Source organism: Brassica napus, chromosome C2, assembly GCF_020379485.1.
Source record: "Brassica napus cultivar Da-Ae chromosome C2, Da-Ae, whole genome shotgun sequence".
Classification (NCBI taxonomy): domain Eukaryota; kingdom Viridiplantae; phylum Streptophyta; class Magnoliopsida; order Brassicales; family Brassicaceae; genus Brassica; species Brassica napus.
The window spans coordinates 27,741,585-27,762,945 of NC_063445.1; the positions used below are offsets into that span (position 1 = coordinate 27,741,585).

The window sequence follows — 21,361 nt, forward strand, 5'->3', positions numbered from 1 at the left end:
ATATGTTCACAAAGCGCAATAACATCAACTTCCGAGGGTTAAGGACACTTTGCTCATCTAAAGTATTTTCGGAAGTTCAAACAATCACTTTCGGTGCATCAAACAATCTGATATCATGAACTAAGTGATCAATTCAGTTCAAGCAGTAAGAAATCCATTAGATGAAGAACCAAAACGTAATCCCTTAGTCTACACACGTTTTATGAATCAAAACATCAAGAAATCCCCTATGAGAACCCCTAAACCCAACTAGATGACTACTCACACATAACTAAGCAAGAACAAAACGATTTTGATGAAGAAAACATGATAAGATTGTATTAAAACAGAGTAAAGGTTTAGAAGATCTTCTCCAAATGGTTTTGAGATGAACTCTTTTACAAATCTTCACAAATCACACAAAATAAGTCACAAAACTCTCAAATCTCTCTCTAGAACTTGCAAATCTCCTTCTTGGTCGTCTCTGGTCTTTTCTGAGTCCCAAAGGTCGAGTTCCTTCGTCAATTCTTGAGTGGAGTGGGTAAAAAGGAGTGAAAAGCTCGTTTGTGCGTGTGGAGCCCGTAGAGCCAGGGATCGGTCGATCCACATGGACCGGATCGGTCGATCTGTTGCTGAAACCGTGGATCGGTCGATCCACATGGACCGGATCGGTCGATCTGTGGCTCTGTGCGATCAATACTTCTCATTCGGTCCATTGTTCGGTCCATCTTGCTTCTGAATAAATCCCGAATGCGTTCTTTTCTTTCAAGCTATCTAGTAACCTGCATATTACACTTAAGAACACCAAAACACATCAAATAGACCAAAACATTAATTAAAACCGACCATTTAATTGCTCCAAAACGAGTTTAAAACCGTTAAAAACACGGAATATCAGCTCTTTCTTTTTTAACTTTTAAATTTGCACTACAAGAAAACATCGGTATTCTGACGGACATTCCGACGGAAAATGAAATCCTCGGAATTTCCCGAGGAATTTCCTCGGAATATACCGACGGAATTCCGAGGAAACATCAATCCGTCGGAATATTCCGAGGAAATTCCGACGAACTAGTGATCGATCGATGCGTTTTTGGACATATACCCATCGATCGATCACATTGTTACGCTTTGGTCCATCTTAGTGATCGATCGATGCGTTTTTGGACATAAATACATCGATCGATCCATTTATAAAAAAACATTCGAGATTTTGAAACCCCAAACACTAGTTCCTCAGAATTTCCTCGGAATATTCCGAGGAAATTCCGAGGAACACTTGATATCCTCGATCGATCGATGGGATAATCTCATCGATCGATCACATTGTTACGCTTTGGTCCATCTTAGTGATCGATCGATGCGTTTTTGGACATAAATACATCGATCGATCCGTTTATAAAAAAACATTCGAGATTTTGAAACCCCAAACACTAGTCCTCGATCGATCGATGGGATAATCTCATCGATCGATCACATTGTTACGCTTTGGTCCATCTTAGTGATCGATCAATGCGTTTTTGGACATATATCCATTGATCGATCCGTTTAAAAAAAATTGACGTTTTGAAACCCCAAACACGAGTTCCTCGGAATTTCCTTGGAATATTTCGACTGAATTCTGAGGAAGAAAAGGGTTTCCTCGGAATTCCCTCGGAATATTCCGAGGAAATAGGGTTTTTAAACCGAAAACAACGTTTTGCGGTTTGAATAACACCTATATAACCCTTATTAAGTGTCTTACGTTCATTATGAAGTCAAAAATTTGTTCATTACCCTATAATAAACACTTTTCCGATTGTATGAACGAAATCCCCACAACATAAGAGAAACACTTATACACTTTAATGAACGGCAAAGGGAATACTTACAATTCGTTTTGAAATTTGTTATTTCATGGTTTATGCTCATCTATACAAAGAATTCTCAATGGTATGCATTACAATTGTATAAGAAATGAAATACGGCAAAAAAATTGATGTTTTGAAACCCCAAACACTAGTTCCTCGGTATTTCCTCGGACTATTCCGAGGAAATTCCGAGGAACAATATAAATTAATAGAAATACATGCACAGGATATTCTTTTTCCTCGAATTAATGAAAATATTCCGAGGAAATTCCGACGGATATTTAAGTGGCCGTCGGAATTTCTTCGGAATATTTTCATTTAACCGGGCAAACAAGCCGCCAAATATTTCACGAAAATTGAAATTGAAAATACTGAGGGAATTCCGACGGAAAATATCCGTCAGACCCAAGGTTTTATAAACTCGAACAGCATCTTCTTCCCCATTTCTCTCTTCTTCCCCATTTCTCTCTTCTTCTTCTCCGGCGATCTCTCTCTCCTTCCGGCGTTCTCCACCTTCTCTCGCGACGATCTCTCCGGCGAATCCTTTCCATTCCTTTACAAATCATGTAAAGACCTTATCCCACTCTCTTAGGTCCTATTTGTTAGGTTTTTAAGTAGATTTGATGATTTTAGAAGTTTTTTGATAGATTTTTTTTAGGGTGATTGGGTAGGATTGTGATTTGTTGTGTAATAGGTTTAGAATTGTGATTTGGTTGTGTTGAATTGATTTAGAACTTTTTTTATAAATTGTTTATTATTTTTGTATTTACAAAACGTTTATATAAATTCGATTTTACAAAACGTTTTTGTATATAAATTCAATTTTTGGATTTATAAAAGATGATTTCATATTTATAAAAATATTTATATTTATTAAAACTAATTTTGTATTTATAAAACATTTTTTTGATTTATAAAAACTATTATTTTATTTTTGTATTTATAAAAACTATTTTTAAATATACAAAACGTTCTTTGTATATAAATTCGATTTTTGGATTTATAAAAGCTGATTTCATATTTTAAAATTAATTTTGTATTTATAAAACATTTTTTTATTTATAAACACTATTTTATTATTTTTTGTATTTATAAAAACTACTTTGTATTTATAAAAAGATGATTTCATATCTATAAAAATATTTATATTTATTAAAACTAATTTTGTATTTATAAAACATTTTTTTTATTTATAAACACTATTTTATTATTTTTTGTATTTATAAAAACTATTTTGTATTTATAAAAAGATGATTTCATATTTATAAAAATATTTATATTTATTAAAACTAATTTTGTATTTATAAAACATTTTTTTATTTATAAAAACTATTTTATTATTTTTTGTATTTTAAATATGTTTTCTATTTCAATTTTAATTTTATATTTTTGAATTTCAATTTAAAAAAATAATTTTTTTTTTTTTTGAATTTTGGAAATATTCCGAGGAAGTTTATCCCTCGGAATATTCCGACGACATATTCCTCGGAATATTCCGAGGAATTTCCGACGAAAAAAGTCCTCGGAATATTCCGAGGAAATTCATTTCCTCGGAATTCCGTCGGAAATTTCCGATGGATTTCCGAGGAAAGATGAATTTCCGAGGAGTTATTTCCGAGGACTTTTTTCGTCGGTATGTCGTCGGAATAGCGTTATTCCGACGACATACCGACGATTTTTTCCTTCAGTATGCCGTTGTTTTCTTGTAATGTTGAGATGTCTAATAGTTTTAGTAATTTATAAATATTTTTAATTGAATGCAAAATTAAAATATTAGTTAAGTTCTCAATATTTGTTCAATGCATATATCGATTTATAATTTGTATTTTATATGATATGTAGGTTAATTAAATGATATATATATATATATATATATAATAACATTTATTAAATAAGACTTCTTACTCATGTAGTTTATAACTATTTATATCTTATTAAACCAAAAATTTAAATCATTGATAATAAAATTTTGTTTGAGACTTTTAACAGTTTAGTAATTTATACTTTTTTAAAAATTCAAAATACAACATATACGAAAAAAATCTAATTTTTTTATTATATGGTTAATGAAATTGTGTAATATGTTTTAATAAAAAGATTTAAACAAAAATGATTGAGTGTATACAAATTGTTAGCAAATCTTTGTTACTAGAAATCATTAATTGCTATATATATATTTTAATAACATTAGGTAATTATGTAGCTTTATTTAAGGAAAGAATGAAGAATAACTTTTAATACTAATAAATGATTTTGTGATCAGTTTAATGAAAACTATAGTTTATATTTAGATAGACCCATTTAATTTTTTAAAGACTCGAAAATCATTTTCATGATGACACGTGTATGATTCAAATGTTGTAATGGTTCTCTTTTAATATATAGGAGATTTCATTACTAATAATAAACCGGAAACTCCTTTGCTTCCCCCTTTGCAAACCGGAAACTCCTTTTCCTCTGAAACCTCTACCCAGCGGTAAAGGCGAGACAAACAGTCAAGATGGCCACAGTTAGTGACTACCTGATCTTTTTGGACAGGTCCATGCATATATAGCAATCGAAAAAGCTCCCTTCGATTCCAACACTCTTCTTAACAACCATTTTCTCCTCATTTATGTTGTCTTCTTCCATCACTTTGTTCCCATTCTCACACTTCTTCGAGTCCTCGTTCATTTACATTCGCTTATTTTACTTTTAATTTAATATAATAACCAATCATAGGAAGTCTCAAGCGTTGTCTTCACGTCTTGCACGTCCTCTCTGGACCGGATCATATTACTAACTTATCTTTTGTAATCATTATTCATATTTCTAAAGTCTAAAAGTTCTTCTAACATATCATCTGCTTGAATTCACAATTAATCATTTTGGTAATGTAACAACATGTCTTATCTTTGGTAATGTCTTAAACCTGCTATGATTCGGTAACATTAGTTAGTCAGAATCTCACTAAGCCACGTTAAATTTCTGTGTTGATTTTTTTTTCTTTTTTGCGATTGTTCGTATCTCTCCCTCCATTATTTCCTTGGATCCATTAACCCTTTCACTTCAACGATAAAATGTCCCCTATCGAAAATCATCTTTCAGTATTATGAGTCATATTGTATGATGATCCAATAAAGATAAAAACCAATTTTTGATATAAGAACAGAACCAAAAGGAAAACTGTCTTTATTTTTCCAACAAATCAGGAAAATTACAAGGCTGAAGAGTTTGTAATATTTCAAAACATAATGTTTTCAACCTGATCACGGGGAGATTTTGATCTCATAGCTCTCAAGACTTTGCTATGTACATCATCCGTTTCAGTTCCAATTAAAATCATCATTACAGAGCCTATATGAAACATCATTTGGAATCATCTACTCTTCTCTCCAAATCCGTCCGGTGACTCTTAACTTGCGCTCTTCTTTGTCACTGCCTGAAAAGAACAAAGCCATGTTTCTAGGGATGATGAGACCGTCCTGGCTCACGGACCTTCCTGTGACCGTCTCTGATGCTTCTGGGAATCCCTTGCCACGTCAGCTTACGGCTGTGAGCTCCAACTTTTTTTTTTTTTTTTTTTTTGATAACCCAGGTCTCCCAACGTGACACCGACCCAGGGTTCCCCGTGTTAGACTATCGGCCCGAAGGCGCGACAGGGCAGGGGTCCACGGATTAGCAGTCGGGCACTCGGACTAGCCACGTGGGTGGCTAAATGGCGCTCCACGTGTTGGCTCCTGGAACGCTGCAGCCCGTATGTGAATACCGCAGTGGCCGGGGTTCGAATTCGAGATGGCGGGCACCTCAGCTGAGGTTCCTTTACCACCTGAGCTAGAAGCTCCGGTTGAGCTCCAACTTCCAAGCCGTAACTAAACTTCTTAGCCTCGTTCTCGTCTCCCATGAACCGCAGAAACGCCATGTACACCGGCGCTGTCCCCAGCTGAAACGCCTCAAAGTGTAAACAGAACTGTCTTCCAAAAAAGTTGAACACCTAAACCAAAAGCATCAGACAAGAGATAAAGATTCTTTCTCTCATGTCTAGAATAATCATATATGTATGTAGATAAGATAAGATGCATACCGTGAGCATCCATGTAGCATTCTCAACTTCTTGAGGATTAGAGTTGACATTAACGGTGGTTGAAAGTGCAACCACTATGCATATCGACTTTATGATCGTCTTTGAGATGCTCAACAAGGGGTTGGAATGTCTCCGGTCACTGAACACTCAACCTGCAGTGCTGCTCGTGCTTGACCTTTCTGTAGTACGGGAAAATGTCGTGACACCCTAAGCTTTGGTACCGGCATGAAACCTCAAACGATTCCGCAACCTTCTCGAGAGCCAAGCATCTTATATTGCCGAGCTCGTAACGGCATGTAGGGCGCACGTGTTCTGCACTTGTTGTTTGCAGCTTGAACATAACGTGTGGCCATTGGGACACTATGGGAAAATTAGCAAACGTAGATGCCAACGTTAACTACACAAAAGTAAGTTGAGTGTCGGAGAAAGAGTAGAACAGTGGCACACACACATGAGATTTATGCAAACCGGACATTCGAGAAGCTCATGAACACCATTGCCCTTGCTTGAACGGATTTTTCCAATGGAGACATCCTAACCTCGTAAGCTAAGCCTATCCAGTTAGACTCCAAGGATTCTTTGTAAGTACTGCCACTAGGAGCCATAGCTTTCTTTATGGTCTATTAGCAATCAAGTGTAATGGAACTTTCCTATCTTGTGGTAGATGAATATACTTTTGCTCTCCTGCAGGAAGATTAAAAAATTGCAAATGTAAGTTAATATAATCAGAAGGAAAACATAACAGTTTTTCACCAAAAACCTCAAAAGAAAATAAAGAAAATGGTATTATAGACAAGCAGCAGGTAACATGTTGTTCAAAAGTAGGTTAGGAGGAGGTAGATACTTAGTTCACTTGATCAAGTTTATTTCTTTATTTCTGGAAAACAGGATCAGCATGTCTCTTAAACAGTACTATATATTGAACATCAAGTCTTATACATGTCTCGGTCCAACATTATAAAACTTAGCAGCCACTTCGCCACGTTAAATTCAAAGATAAAATGTCTCGGTCCAACATTTTGTTTGTTTCGGAGGGAGCTCCGTTCACGGCGGTTCTGATTCGCAGCAGAGGAGTTCAAGGTTCCTCCCCAAACCAGCGCCATCATCACCAATGGTACCTTTTAAAACCTCGCAATGATTTTCATTTGATTTGTAGCTTTTGTTCGAAATTTAATTGATAAATTAGCGAAATTGAATTTTAAAACTGTTTCTTTAGACCAAACAATGATTGTGTACTTTTCGAGTTTTGTCTGTTTCATGTTCATATGTTTTGTGTAATCAGGAGAATTCTCTTAAATATGGGATCATATATATATCATTGCATGTAACTCTACTTCTCTGTCTATAAAGTTTAAAAACTGAAGCTTCCTATTGCCTAAAGATCTAACAGTGATTTATTCTTGTCAACAATACTCAAGATTGCTGTTGTATCTGTATTCATGTCTGCAGATGGGATCGGGATCAATCCCCAACACAGCGCAGGTGACATTTTTGAGTTCTTGAATTGGCTTTTACTCGTGCTCTTTCTTTTTTGCCTTTTATTTGTTTGTTTAGCTCATTCTAAGCTCACTTATTGTCAATCTCTTAAGTGGAAAGCTAATGTGTGTTTGTTTGTTTGATGTCAGGAAACGTGTTCCTGAAGCATGGATCCGAACTAAGACTCATCCCCCGTGATAGAGTTGGAGCTGCGTTTTGTTATTGATCCAATGAATCTTGTAAACCAATGAGTGAAACACAGTACCAGAAACATATTAAAAACTTTTGACATATTGAAACGGTTATTGTACAACTTCGAATAAAATATGTCCTCTTCACATCCTTTTTTAGACAAGCAAGGAACTGGATCTGGTTTTAAGTTATATCGCTGGGTCTAATTCATGGTTATGTGTTACATTTATATCGTCTATGTTGTGCACTACGCAAAGCGATTTATTTTCGTCTAGTCCGTGCGGTGGGTTTACGCTGTTATATCCGGTAGTACACTCTAGCCAACATTATTGGATCCTTGTCGGGCTGATTAATTATAGTCGACAATGCTAAAGGCTCAAGGTAGGCTCCAACAAAGTCACGTCGATTCTTTCCTTTCTAGGCAATAAAAAGCTCAATATTTTCGTTTATCAGTGTAGGCCCAACGGGCCTAAATTATAATCAACTGACAAGAAAAGAAAAAAAAGAGAAGCGGCGATAATAAGAGTTCGAATCTCAACACACCCTCTTAAGAATTTCAGATCATTTTGTATTTAGTCTGAAGACAAATTCAAATATCTTTGTTACTATAAATAGACACGTCACACGTTGAACTAAATGCAAATTGTCTTCCATTTTTTAAAAACGTTTCGTGCGTCCCACGCAAACCTCGCATCTTCTCCAAATTCCCCCCCTCTCTCCGCATTTCTCTCCCCTCTCTTCTTACAACCACCAGATAAAATCTTAACCTAACTTTTCCGATCGTCCCCTAACAATGTCTTCTCCACTCGCCGCAAAATCCAACCCAACGACTCGCTCCATTTCGTTAAACACCCCACACTCAGCTCGTCCCAACCGCCACCACGATCTCCGGTACAGCCTCTCCGCTGGTCCTCGTACGAACGAAGATCGTCCGCAGTCTGGAAACGGCGTTGCCGGAATCCTCTACAAATGGATAAACTACGGCCAAGGATGGAAACGGCGGTGGTTTGTTCTCCAGGACGGTGTGTTGTCGTATTACAGAATCCACGGTCCGGATAAGATCTCTCTCTCCGTGGAAATGGATCGGAGATCGAAGCTGATCGGCGGTGAATCCTTGCGGTTCATATGCCGTCATAGCAAACGTGCTGATGTGCATAGTCCTGGCAAACCGCTCGGTCAAATTCACCTCAAGGTTTGTACTTATTTGAGAATACCTCAGTATTTTATAAGATTATGGAATGTAGCTGAAATGTTTAAAATGTACTGAATATACACAAATTCAATTGTAGTAGTTGTTTTTTTTTTTACAGAAAAAAAAATTATAAATCAACCGAAAGTCGGGAATTAGGATTCAATAACAAACCGACTCGAACAAAATATAGAAGTGTATAAGTTATTTCTTAACACTTATAGTGAAATTGTTAATCTTGTGGCGTAGTTGTTAAACGTAACTTAACATATATATAGAGAAATTGTAAAAACCGTTTATAAAATAAGTGAGCATTCCCAAAAAGTTTTGAAGGTTACAATTTATCTCGAAATGATCTTGTGTTTATAAATGGTTTAAAAATTTTCCTTATACAAAAGGAAAAATTTTATTCAAAGAAGCCACTTTGCCTCATACACAGTTTTATAAATCAAATGTCATAGACAAAAATTACGAAACCGTCTTCTCTTTGGCGATTCTTTGTGCGATCAAAACAACCTTTCGATCTTGTGCTTTTCGGCCGGCGTCGACTCCGACGTCGGCTGTACTCTTCATTTAGTTTGTTTTCCTTGTTTCATTTTAGTTTTCAGTAATACTAAGTGATGAATCTGTTGTCTCTTATTCCAGTCATCATTCTTCTTGTCTCTCCAAATGTGAGTTTTTGTGTGACCTTGATCCAACAACAAACCTTGGATTATTGTGTAGATGTCTTCCCGCTTTCACTCTCTGTATGCGGTTTCCATTATGTAACTCTTGAAACTTTTTGTTTTCAATTGAGATTTGATTTTCATCAGTAGATTTGGGATCCAGGGATTACAAAGTTGAGTCTTACGTTTTGTGGGATAGAAATGTGGAAAGATTTCAGCAATTCCAGGGTGAAACTTCTGGCGGTGAAGGCGGTGATGATTGCCCACCCTAAGGCGGAGTGGTTTTGGTGGATTGATTCTGACGAGAGTTTCATCGTTATGGAATTCATGGCGTCACTCCATTATCGTTATCAAAACCTTGTGGTTTATGGTTGGCCGTGTATAACGTACGTTATACAAAGTTGGATAGTGGTTAACGCCGACGTTTTCCACATTGGAAACTGTCAATGGTCAATGGAGGTAATTGATACTGGGAAGAGTATGGGCCCAGCGAGTCTTGAGTATGCCAAGTGGGGTTCAATCCAAAAGACTACTTCCAAAGATAAGTTATTTCCCAAGTCAGATGATCTAATAGTTCATTTCGGTGGAATCTATGGTGATAATATAGAGCGGGGGACTTTGGAATGGAACGTCGTGAATGATGATAAAAAAGGAGATGGAGATACGTCCAATGTTTGGTGTTATTGGTTTCAAAGCAAAAGAATTTCAATGCCATGGATAATTACAACAAAGCATGTTATCTCCTGCAGCGGGAGTGTTTGGGACGGATTGCGATGTAACAGATGGATCGCGTCCAATGATCTTCTTAGAGAAAAAAGGTATTTACTCATAAGAATTGAGAGCCATAAAAAAGATCTTACAAGACCAAGAACGAAGTGGAGGAAAGCTAGCGAATCAGCCTATCCTACGAATGCGTTAGGAAGCATCGTGTTACTGCTGTCTCTGTTAAAAATTCTTATTAACAACATGTTTGATGTAATTTATGATTCATGTAATATGTTACATTGATTTGATATCAATAAAGTTGAGATGTTATAAAAAAAAAAAATTCCTTATACATATTAAAATAAAGATTATTCCAACACCGTTTTAGATTTTCCTATATTGTTTTTTGTTCACTAGATTTTCCTATATTACAAAAATGAATTTTGCTCCAAAATAAAAAAAAAACATTATATATATATATATATATATATATTTAAATATATATACATATAGAGAAATTATATCGTGATACATTAGAGCAAAACTTACATCTACAATAGAGTTTTTTCTATTTTTAAGATATGATCCAACAACTACACCGTCAATTGCATGTGATTTTTATAGTCTAAAAAAATGTCTCCACTTCTTGACAAAAAAAATGTCTCCACCAAAATTATATCAAGGTTTCGATTTATTTGGGAGTGCTCTAGTATTCTCAAAGAAATGTTTTTAATTTAAAAAAATCCACCTACAACTGCACGCATATTTTTAAGAATCCTGTGTTTTTTATATATAGGTCTCATCAATCGGACAAGGCATATCAGACAGCAAGAGATTCACTGTATTTACTGGTACAAAGAGTCTGCATTTACGAGCAGCATCAAGTGAAGATCGTACAGCTTGGATCGAAGCTTTGCGTGCTGTTAAAGAAACGTTTCCAAGAATGTCAAACGAAGAGTTAATGGCAACGACAACTAATGTATCAATCTCGACCGATAAGCTAAGACAAAGATTAATGAAAGAAGAAGTTGACGAGACAATCATCAAAGATTGCGAAGATATAATGAAAAACAACTTCATCGCATTGCATAATGAGGTCATGACGCTTAAACAGTATCAGTGTCATCTTGTGGATACTCTCAAGAACGTTAATAGTGTACCAGAGCTCGAGTAACAGTTTTTGTATGAGTTATCTATCTCGTCGTTTTAATTTATCATCAGTGATGTTTAAAGTTGTTCTTTTCATAGAAATAAAATTTGCATAAGGTGAGATCATTTATTTTATAATATTATTAGACCTTGTAATGTGGGTATTTGTAAATTCAATGAGCTTAGACTTTCTAAATAATGGAGTTTATAGCCGGTTCAGTTAAAAGTTTAGAGCATCATTAGTGGTGTAGTCTCTTCATAGAGTATCTAGTGAATTTAATAATTATATTGTTTTGCTATATAATTAGAACTAAATGAAAAATAAAAGAAACCATTCATTTTATTGACACATAGCATTTTAGTCTCTTATAATTTGTGTTGAGTTGCTAAAGAAAATAACGTTCTACTGCTTTCATTTATTTTTTTCAACCTTTTTTTAACAATTTAATGTTGAGAGATATTGGAAAAAACATATCGTTGTTCATGCTCTTAGCTAAATATTGTATTAAAACTATTATATAATGTAAAACAAAATTGTGGATTCAAAATATTCAATAGAAATTTTGGAATGGAATAACATACAGAATTTTGTTAAAAAAAAAAGGAATAACATACAGAACAACCAAAAATTGAGAATACAACAATTTAATGGAAACTAGGTGACCGATCCGCACCCTGTGCGGGTACAAAAACATGACCGGTCCGCACCCTGTGTTCCCTCTCGGCCTGCACCTCACGAGAGGGAACACAGTAACGTCAGTATAAAGAGGCAGATATTGTGTGTATGTATAATTGCAACGTTACAAAATATTTTGTGTGTTTACGAAGATACTTTCATTCAAAAAATGGAATAAATAGTGTATAGTTTTAGAAGTAACAGATTTTATATTATCATTAATTAGAATTGTATTGTATATGTGTCGTAATTCTTTATTTTAGGTGAATAATATTATTTTTCCATAAATAATAAACAAATATTTATGTAAACATATTAAAAGAAAATAAAATAAAAATCGAAATATTATCCATAAATAATATAAATTATGAAGTACATTTCTCGATAAAGAAAGCAAATTCAATTAAAAACCTACAAAAAATTATATCTACCAAGCTTTTCGGCTTGCATGCAGATGAAGCAAACATCAATAAGTTAAACAATTCTTCAATATTTGGAAAACATATATATAACAATGACAAATTAAATGGTAGAGTATGTAAACACCTGTTTTCTACCAGCGTGAGTTAGAACACCGCCGTATTTAAGAATCATAATGGCCTCTACGGGTCTTTCTTCTTCGCCTTCACCATCCCACTTCAGCGGCTTCAGTTGAACCTTTATGTATATCCCTGGGAAATTTTCTCCCTGCGCCATTCCAAAAGGTTCTCTGCTGTGAGAAAATAACCTCATGAATTAAATAAAAAATGCATAATGCTAGCTTACTTATAAAATAGTATATTCAACAAAAAAAATGATATAAGATAGTATTACTAAACAATACAATTCTAATACTTTCCTCGGACTATATTCAACAAAAAAAGAGAAAGTACTAAAGAACCTCTTCAAGGACTGCTTTAACTTGGCGAAGCTTTTCAGCATGTTCAAGATCTTCTGGATCACTATCACTCTCACGACGAAAAAATAGACCAGACATGCTTTTTGGAGACAAGACATAAAAAGTTGAGTTCAGGGTTCTAAAGATGAGGAGCCTTTGCGTCTAAACACATTTTTCTTAGCAAACAAGCAGGATCGTCGTAATACCTTAATAGTATGAGAGGAGAGATTTGTGAATAATACTTTAAAGAATGAAAAGAGAATGTTTGTATTTTAAGACTTTGGGTGTCTCCTATATATATACAGTCGATTTATTTCTCATATTAATGACGCACAATAAATAATGAAATCGTTTAAAGAAAGATATTAAATGTGTATTGTCAAAAAATGATTTGCATATGATATGATTTTAACTTGTGCAAGTAATCCATATTAAAAAGGTAAGTTATTAAAAACAAACAACCTAATTAGAAACATTAAAATGTTTTGTAAACAATATAATAAATATGATATCAACATGCGCAAGTTTACCGTTTGAATAATAAAGAAATTTTTTAATATTTGTCTTAATTCTAAATCTTGCCCAAGGGTAAACTAAATCGATAAAATTTAATGATTTCAACTTGCGCAAGTAATCCATATTGTGAATAAGTGATTTGCATATTTAATGATTTCAACTTGCGCAAGTAATTCATATTAGAAATGTAAGTTATTAAAAACAAATTTTGTCAATAAGTTATTTGCATATTTAATGATTTCAACTTGCGCAAGTAATTCATATTAGAAATGTAAATTATTAAAAATAAACAACCTAATTAGTAGGGGTGTGCACTTTACCCGATATCCAAAGTGGCACCCGAACCCGATCCGAAAAACCCGAACTGAAATCCGAATCGAAGTAGCAAAATACCCGAACGGATATTGAATAAGGAGAGATTGGATACCCGAACCCGAACGGATAATACCCGAACCCGAATGGATATCCGAAGATAACCGAACATATGTATAATTAACCTTATATTTCTAGTTTACATCTCTCATTTTATATAAAATATTTATATTGATACTGCACATACTTTAAGTTCATATGATATACATACAATTACGAGAGGAAAAATGATTTGCTACTCACTTAAAATGCATGTCAAGTTTTTTATTTCAAAAATTAACAAAAAGTTACATCCAAAATTAAAAAAAAATAACTAAATTAATGTCTTTTTAGTTTTAAAATGTTATGTCCAAATCTATTAACCATTCAATCTATTAAAAAAAAAATAGTTAACTGAAAGTTATATTTTTAAATATAAGAAACTTGAGAAATGAAAATTTTAATTTTTTTTTTCAAAATCTAAATATCCGAACCCGATCTGAAATAACCGAATCCGAACTAAAAATACCCGAACCCGATCCGAAGTACAGAAATACCCGAACGGGTTCTACAACTCTATACCGAAATACCGGAAAATCTAAAATATCCGACCCGAACCCGAACGGGTACCCAAGGCTAAACTAAATCGATAATTATTATTCCCTAGCTATATATGGGCTTAACGAAATCGACAATAGTTTTGGGCTTGTCTACATAAGCTATTGATTAAAATAAATGAAAAATAAAATTCAGAAAAATCGACCAATAGAATTATAACAAATTTTCTGAGAAGCTCTATATTAATGTAATGTCAGCAGAAATCACTAAAGTGACTTCTTTTTTAATGTACAGGGGATAATATAAGAAACATTTACACCAGAGGTCACTTTTCCTCTTTTATATTACACGGTAAGTCACTTTTCACTCCTAAGGTACTTTCTCACACTAAATTATACACATTGATTATACAAAATGACAACCCTACCCTTTTTATTTCTCAGTTTACTTAACCTAGTTTTATCCTTACCAAGAAACTCAAAACACATTGTCGGCAAACACAATGACTTCGCACTTTTACTTTCTGTAAAAGAAAATCCTTTAATTTTTTTTTTTGAGAGAGGTAGCCTTAAATCATTTACCTCTACGACACCCTGCCTCCGATATCCATTCGCTTGCCTCCGAAACAAACAAAATGTTGGCGTTGATTCCGGCGTCTGCCCGTCGATGCACATTCTCAGGCGTTGATTCCGGCGTCTGCCCTCCTTCTTTCATCCACATAGATTCTCCGGCGTTAATTCCGTCATCTGCAACCCTTCTCCGGCGTTGATTTCAGAATCGCTCAGTCGCAGCCGTCAACTCCATCCTCCAACTCCCACTTTATCCTGAGAGCATCTTCTTCCACTTTCTCATCTCCGAGACATGTTCACCTTTCTACTTCAATACAAGAGTTTGGTAATTGATTTGAAGAAATGGAGACGCTTTGAGTACACGAACTGAACTTAAGATGCCCTCACTCTGTCAATTCCTCGTTTAGATTATGTCCCTGCTCACGAACTGAGCTTGAGAACATGAAAAGACAAGAATCTTCGTTTTGCTTTTTCGTCTTGCATGAATTTACCAGTTCTGGGGCTTCGCGACGGTGGCTCACTCAGAAAGGTTACAGCTTACAGCTTAATTTATTACAGTTTACACATTAGAGAGATAGAGAAGAAAAGCTTCTCTCTTTTTGAGTTTTAATCGCAAGTATGTGAGCTAGACTAGGAGCCAAACTCCCATTGTTGGAACTTTTGATTGTTTAACGCCTCATTGTTGGAATCATGTAACGTCTTTTGGTGGAGAATAAACTTTGTTTGGCATCTAGAGTTTATATATCTGAGTTATTGTGCTTGTATTATTGCCATATACTTTGCAGATGGACCACTTAAATCATGAATTTGTTTTTTGATGTTGTTTGAATATACATTTGTATATATGTGTACACCAAGAAGATACAATCTTGTACATATGTACAAAAACATATGTACACAACAACTCTTGTACACATGTACACTCTAAAATTCTTTTTTGGAATGAGTATCAAATATATATGTTAGCTTATCGGGTAAGGTTTGAAGATCATGAGATGGAAACAAGTTTAGAGAAATAGAGATAAGTGCACAAGAACTATGTATCCATAATTCCATATCATTATGGACATTAAAAAAGGTCGAAATTTTAAAGTATCCATGTGGACACTATAAAAGGTGTACAAGAACTATTGTATCCATATGGACACTCATATACTCATCATCTTAGTGTACAGTAATTGTTGTCCATATAATTTTATTAGAGCCACAGATTCATGTTACTGAATTCCTTAAATTACAAACAATAAACAAACTATCTTTAACTATGACAGGATTAAAAAAAAGCTTAGAAGGAGCAGATGTGGCTGTCAATTACATTGATAGCTTATTGAGTGGCTCTTTTTTAACACTTCAATTTTGGTGTGATGCACTATGGCTTTTATATGGTTGTTTTCTCTCCTTTCAGTCGTCACTCTCTCTTATCCTCACCACGCCTGATGCGTCACTCGCTCTCTACCAACACTACACATGAAATTACTGGGCTCATCTCTTACTGAGTCAACTCAAGCTAGATTCATCCCAAGTCGCTGGGATCACAACAAAAAAAACAATTAGCCATCAAGGGCAGGGAGTCGTTCTCAAGACACATTATACCAACCCAAGTACCTGACAAAATTTCTCAGAATCAGAGTAGGTGGAGCTTTGTCGATGACGAATCTGATCAAAATGAAGTCGTTTTCGAACTGCCTTGTTGATCTTGACTTGAGGAAATCGTCAAGTCTCGATTTCAACTTAGTCAAAGTCCACACCATAGAAAAAAGGTGTTCACTGTCGAATCTATCTTTCCCAAACGTTGCCGACGTAATGCCATCTTAGCCCATTGTCTCTGTCGTCAGATCTCTTTGCCTCCGTCGTAAATTTCCGTAACTTTTCTCAACAAAGTTTTGCTTTGGTTACCGTGCAAAGAGATAAGATAAGAGATGAAAGTTAAAACCAATTTATTAATATGCTTTATGTTCCAGATTTTTTAATTGTTTTATTTAAAAAAGAATATTAACCGAAGAAGAGGAGCCACTAAACACTTATTCTCGTTTGGTTAACCAAGGACAACAAGGTAAACAACCATGTAAAAACTACCTTGGTAGTTGAAAGTGTTCTAAAGTGTAATATAAACTGAGAAAGTGACCTAGCATGAAAATAACTCATAATATAACTTGTAATATAAGCCAGATATTAAAGAACAATCTATTAAAAGCATTATAGTACATACTTCGATATTGCAGTTTGTTTTTGGTAAAATGTTAAATCCGATATTGCAATTTTGTTTTTGGTTTTATATTTTGACGTTTTATATTTTGACGAAGTCAGTGCGTGTACTAGTTAATTCAGTTGGGGATTCATGAAGTTCCAATCTTATGAGTTTGTAAACGTTTTTCAATACAAAATTTTAATTATATGACGCAGTCGTTTAGCTATATGCACCGTCAAGGAATTAATATAATGCATGAAAACGCTAGGTAATGGACGCGAACTCACAACTATGAATCAAAGTTATTTTAAAATCCTAAAATCATCCAATGTACCCAGCAGACACATTTTTTAAAGTTCGAATTTGATAGCAAATCATAAGATAATAACAGAAGGCAGAAAACATTAAAATAAATAAATTTGGTTAAATCGCTCTGCCAACGATGAAGACGTATTATATAAAAGCTTCTTGTATTTCAAAAATTGAATGAAGCAGAAAATTACGAAGGAAAATACCAAAACTAAGAGCATGGACTTTCCCTTTCGAGCTTACAATACAAAGAGACGTATACGTAGTTTCTTATAAATTTAAACCCCATTAAGACGTAAGTCCGATAAATAATTTATTCAAATTATTAGGACGAGAAAAAAAATAGAATAAATACCTATTCAAACTTCAAGTTCAACGCGATCTCTCTTAACTCAAATAAACTTACAAAAGTGGACAATGCTTTAAATACGGCTGGACTATCTTATATTCATTGAACATTACTACGTTACACCTTTCTTTATGATTCGTTGTTAAATACAGCATGGAACAGAATAGATACTAGAAAACAAAACATTCACGTACTTTGAGTCAAGAGTTGCTGCGGTTCTGACATCGTGTTAAAAACTACCCACACGTTGAACCAGTTATATAATTTCAAAACCTAAATAAAAATTGTCTAAAATTGTGAAATAAACTGAGAATATTTGAGGTAATTCAATAAACAAATAATGGTAAAGAAGGATGGGTTTGGTATAATCTGGAGTGACAAGACGTTGGTGTAAGGCTTATTGAGGAATGGGCTTTGATTCTCCATCAGAAGAAACGAAACATCGTTACGTCAATATCTGAGCTACTCCCTCTTCATATCAATCCATGCTTTAGTTGCATACATCACCATCCCCCTCATAAATATTTTTAATGTAAACAGATTAGATATCAAATTCAAATCGTGGTGTGACAATAAGGTGATAGTATATTTCTAGTTTCTCACGTTGGACAATAACCAAGTTTAAGTTTCATGTAAAAAACACCACTACGCAGTTTCGACTTACGACTCCTGGTCACACGGAAAGCAGACCGAATTAAACCATAGTTGAAACTAACATGTCCAAATAGTTATGGATTTGGGAAGAAGGGACTTGTGAGGCTTTGTTTTGATGCGTACGTTGTAGGTCGGCGGACGGCTATCTAACTTATCTGGTCATCCATCTTCTTTGTCTTTTCCCTTATATTTCTTTTCACCTTATTATTTTATCATTTTTTTTTCCTGATCAACAAAATTATAACTTTTTTTACTAACACAAAATTTAACTTTCACAAAGAAAATTCTCATTTTGATTTTCTTGTTTAGGAATATTAATCTTTGAAATGATTTGAACTTATTTAAAAATGTATATACTTGAATTTTTTTGATAGAATAATGTTTGGGTTTATATGATTTGTTCACTCATTCAATTTCTAAATATCTGCGCTTAGTTGTTTTATTTTATTAAAGAAAGATTCAATTTTTTTTTCTAGAATGAGATCAGATCTATTTCAATTTATATTTACTTTTAAAATAATATTTAGATACAAATACACTACAATCTACCTCTATACTTTATAATTGTCATTACCAGTTTTCGACAATAAATAATGTTTTATTATTTTCTAATCTAACTGTACATAATAATAAGCTTTACCTCTATTTAAACACTTTCAATTTTACAAAATTGTAAAATACACTGAAAATGATTTAATCAGAAATGGTTTAAACGTAAAAATCTCCAAATTTTACGAAGGTTCAAATTAACAATGACCGTAGCACGTGTGGAACAAAGCTATTGCACGTGATTACTCAGAGAAACATAATCTTCGTAGGATCTTTGACGCCAGGCAGGGACAGAAGGTTACTTTGCTATTAGATATCAATGACGTGGTTCTAATCTTAACAGCTTAATTTCTCAACACGTGGCACCTTCTATGTCGTTGGATTCTTCGTAGACGACGATATTAGGTGGGCCGTGACAGCCTAGTCTCAAATGCAAATGTGCCAGCTCAGCTCGATTCGTTCCAACTGTGTGGCTTGGACCTTCGCCTCCCTATTCATCGAAACAAAGATGATGACTCGCAATTAGAGTCAATTATTTTGTATTCGCAATTAGAGTCATTTGTCTCTTGTTATACCTGTCTCTAATATTTTTTTTCCCGAATCATAGCGAATCAAAATCTAATACGATAAAATGTTTTTAAATAAAATTCTTACAACGTCGCTCGGACATGCAATAATATTTGATTAATATATAACGGGAGAAGAATTAGTAGTGTCATGCATTATTAAGATGTGGTTTAGTATTATCTTACAATTTAAAAATACTCATTAAATGCAGTTAACCAATAACAAGCTACTCAATAATTTAACAATATAGCTCTATCTGACAGCATGAGATCCCAATCTTATTTGTGAGAAGGATGCATTGTCTATTATAAGAATCTTCAAACTTATTCTTCATTTTTAAGTTTTTTTTTTCCTTAAAAAATTATTCCAGAATTAACTTCGGGGAAGTTCTTTATTTATTACCTCTTTTACGATTGAGGCTCCAAATGGCGATTGCGGTGCGGGACAAGCGGTTCAACTACGGTGCGGTTTTAACAGTTATAAAAGTGTATAGATATATAGTATATGTAGAGATTTTTGTTACTGTTAAGTGCGGGGCGAGACGATGTTCACCATTCGAAGTCTGAATGCTAGATTTCCACCAAATTTTGACTTAGTGTTAGATCTCCCTGAATCTAAAGTTGTAACTTTATTTTTTCATGAATTGAAAGATGTAAACTTATTTATCACTAACTCAATCGTTTGAAAATTAATTGTCGGTAAACCATGATTTAGTTGGTTTATTGTTAACCAAATATTTTTTTAACCACTTAAACCAAAATAAAATCCAATTTTGATAAAACCCGACCAGTAAATGATCAGACCCGACTTCTCTCTTGTTCTTCTTCTTCATTTACGGGTCAGGTTTTATTTAAAATTGGATTTTATTTTGGTTTAGCTGGTTAAAAAATATTTGTTAACAATAAACCAACTAAAATAATGGTTTATGAGCAATTAATTTTCAAACTATTGAGCGAGGGATACATAAGTTTACATCTTTCAATTTATGAAGAAATAAATTTATATTTTAAATTCAGGGAAATCTACGACTAGGTCATAGTTTGGTGGATATAGTGCTATATGATAGTTACGAAGGGAAAATATATCGTTTTCTAATTATAAATATCATGAAAATTATAGATATTCATTACGCTAGTTTCTCGAACAATATTATTTTCCTTTTGAAAACAAAATGTATAAAGTTTTTAGTCAAACAAAAAATTTACAAAGTTCTGTTGGTGCATAATCAATACCTTGAGTTTTTTTTTAAAATATTATCGTATATACTTTATGTACACATAATTACTCAATGGCACGTCTAGTTTTTTTAATGTCCCTTTGAGCTAAAGTCTTACAATAATAAATCAAGGATACAAACTTGAATATGGATTTTGTACTACTGAAACTTTAAATGCTGATGACCGACTTATGAAAAAGAAAAATTACATGATGAAACCACACAGCCATTAAAATCCATTATATAATTATCAAACATTATCAGCCATTTTAGGTTATTTCATTCCATTCGCGATGCGATTAATTAATTGATAAAAAAAATTAATTGATAATTGGTCATTGTTTTTTTTTCTTTTAAACTTTTAATTGGTCGTTGTTTTGGTAAAATAGTATTTAATTGTTGATTATCGTTTCTTAAATGAAGGAGATAAACATTACTAATCATTTGGTCTTTTACGTGGGTATCACATTACATCCATACAACGTAGGGCACGCCGACACTAGTTTTTAAAACTTATATTAGTCTTTGCAGATTGTATTTTAGAAAGAAATACTCTATCAGTACGTAGCAATTTTTGATTAGGGGAACATGTGACCGTATAATAAACCAACGAACATATTGTAGTTTCAAGATTGGACATCTTTAATGATTATATTGTTTGTCAATGGTGAAAACTTGTGGACGACGGCAATTACGAATTAACTACGGTTTTAG

At 33.8% G+C, this 21,361-nt stretch overlaps 1 protein-coding gene, 1 long non-coding RNA gene and 2 pseudogenes across 3 annotated transcripts; 2 read left to right on the plus strand and 2 right to left on the minus strand.

The window, feature by feature from the left end:
- Positions 1–4,984: 4,984 nt before the first annotated feature.
- Positions 4,985–6,756, minus strand: LOC106412714 (annotated as a pseudogene).
- A 137-nt stretch (positions 6,757–6,893) lies between these two features.
- Positions 6,894–7,789, plus strand: LOC106414725 (annotated as a pseudogene).
- Positions 7,790–8,353: 564 nt separating this feature from the next.
- On the plus strand, positions 8,354–12,156 carry LOC106414066 (oxysterol-binding protein-related protein 1C-like). The gene is made up of 2 exons (XM_013854778.3): positions 8,354–8,752; positions 10,916–12,156. The coding sequence occupies exons 1-2, from the start codon at positions 8,354–8,356 to the stop codon at positions 11,291–11,293; spliced, it is 777 nt and encodes a 258-aa protein (XP_013710232.2). The 3' UTR covers positions 11,294–12,156.
- A 114-nt stretch (positions 12,157–12,270) lies between these two features.
- LOC125581626 lies at positions 12,271–18,995 on the minus strand. Of its 2 annotated transcripts, XR_007319225.1 has the most exons (3): positions 16,421–18,981; positions 14,828–16,341; positions 12,271–12,631 (listed from the first exon to the last, which is right to left on the minus strand). It is a non-coding gene; the product is annotated as an uncharacterized LOC125581626 (long non-coding RNA). The 2 variants fall into 2 exon arrangements; XR_007319224.1 differs by lacking the exon at positions 12,271–12,631 and having other exon boundaries at positions 14,460–16,341; positions 16,421–18,995.
- Positions 18,996–21,361: the final 2,366 nt, after the last annotated feature.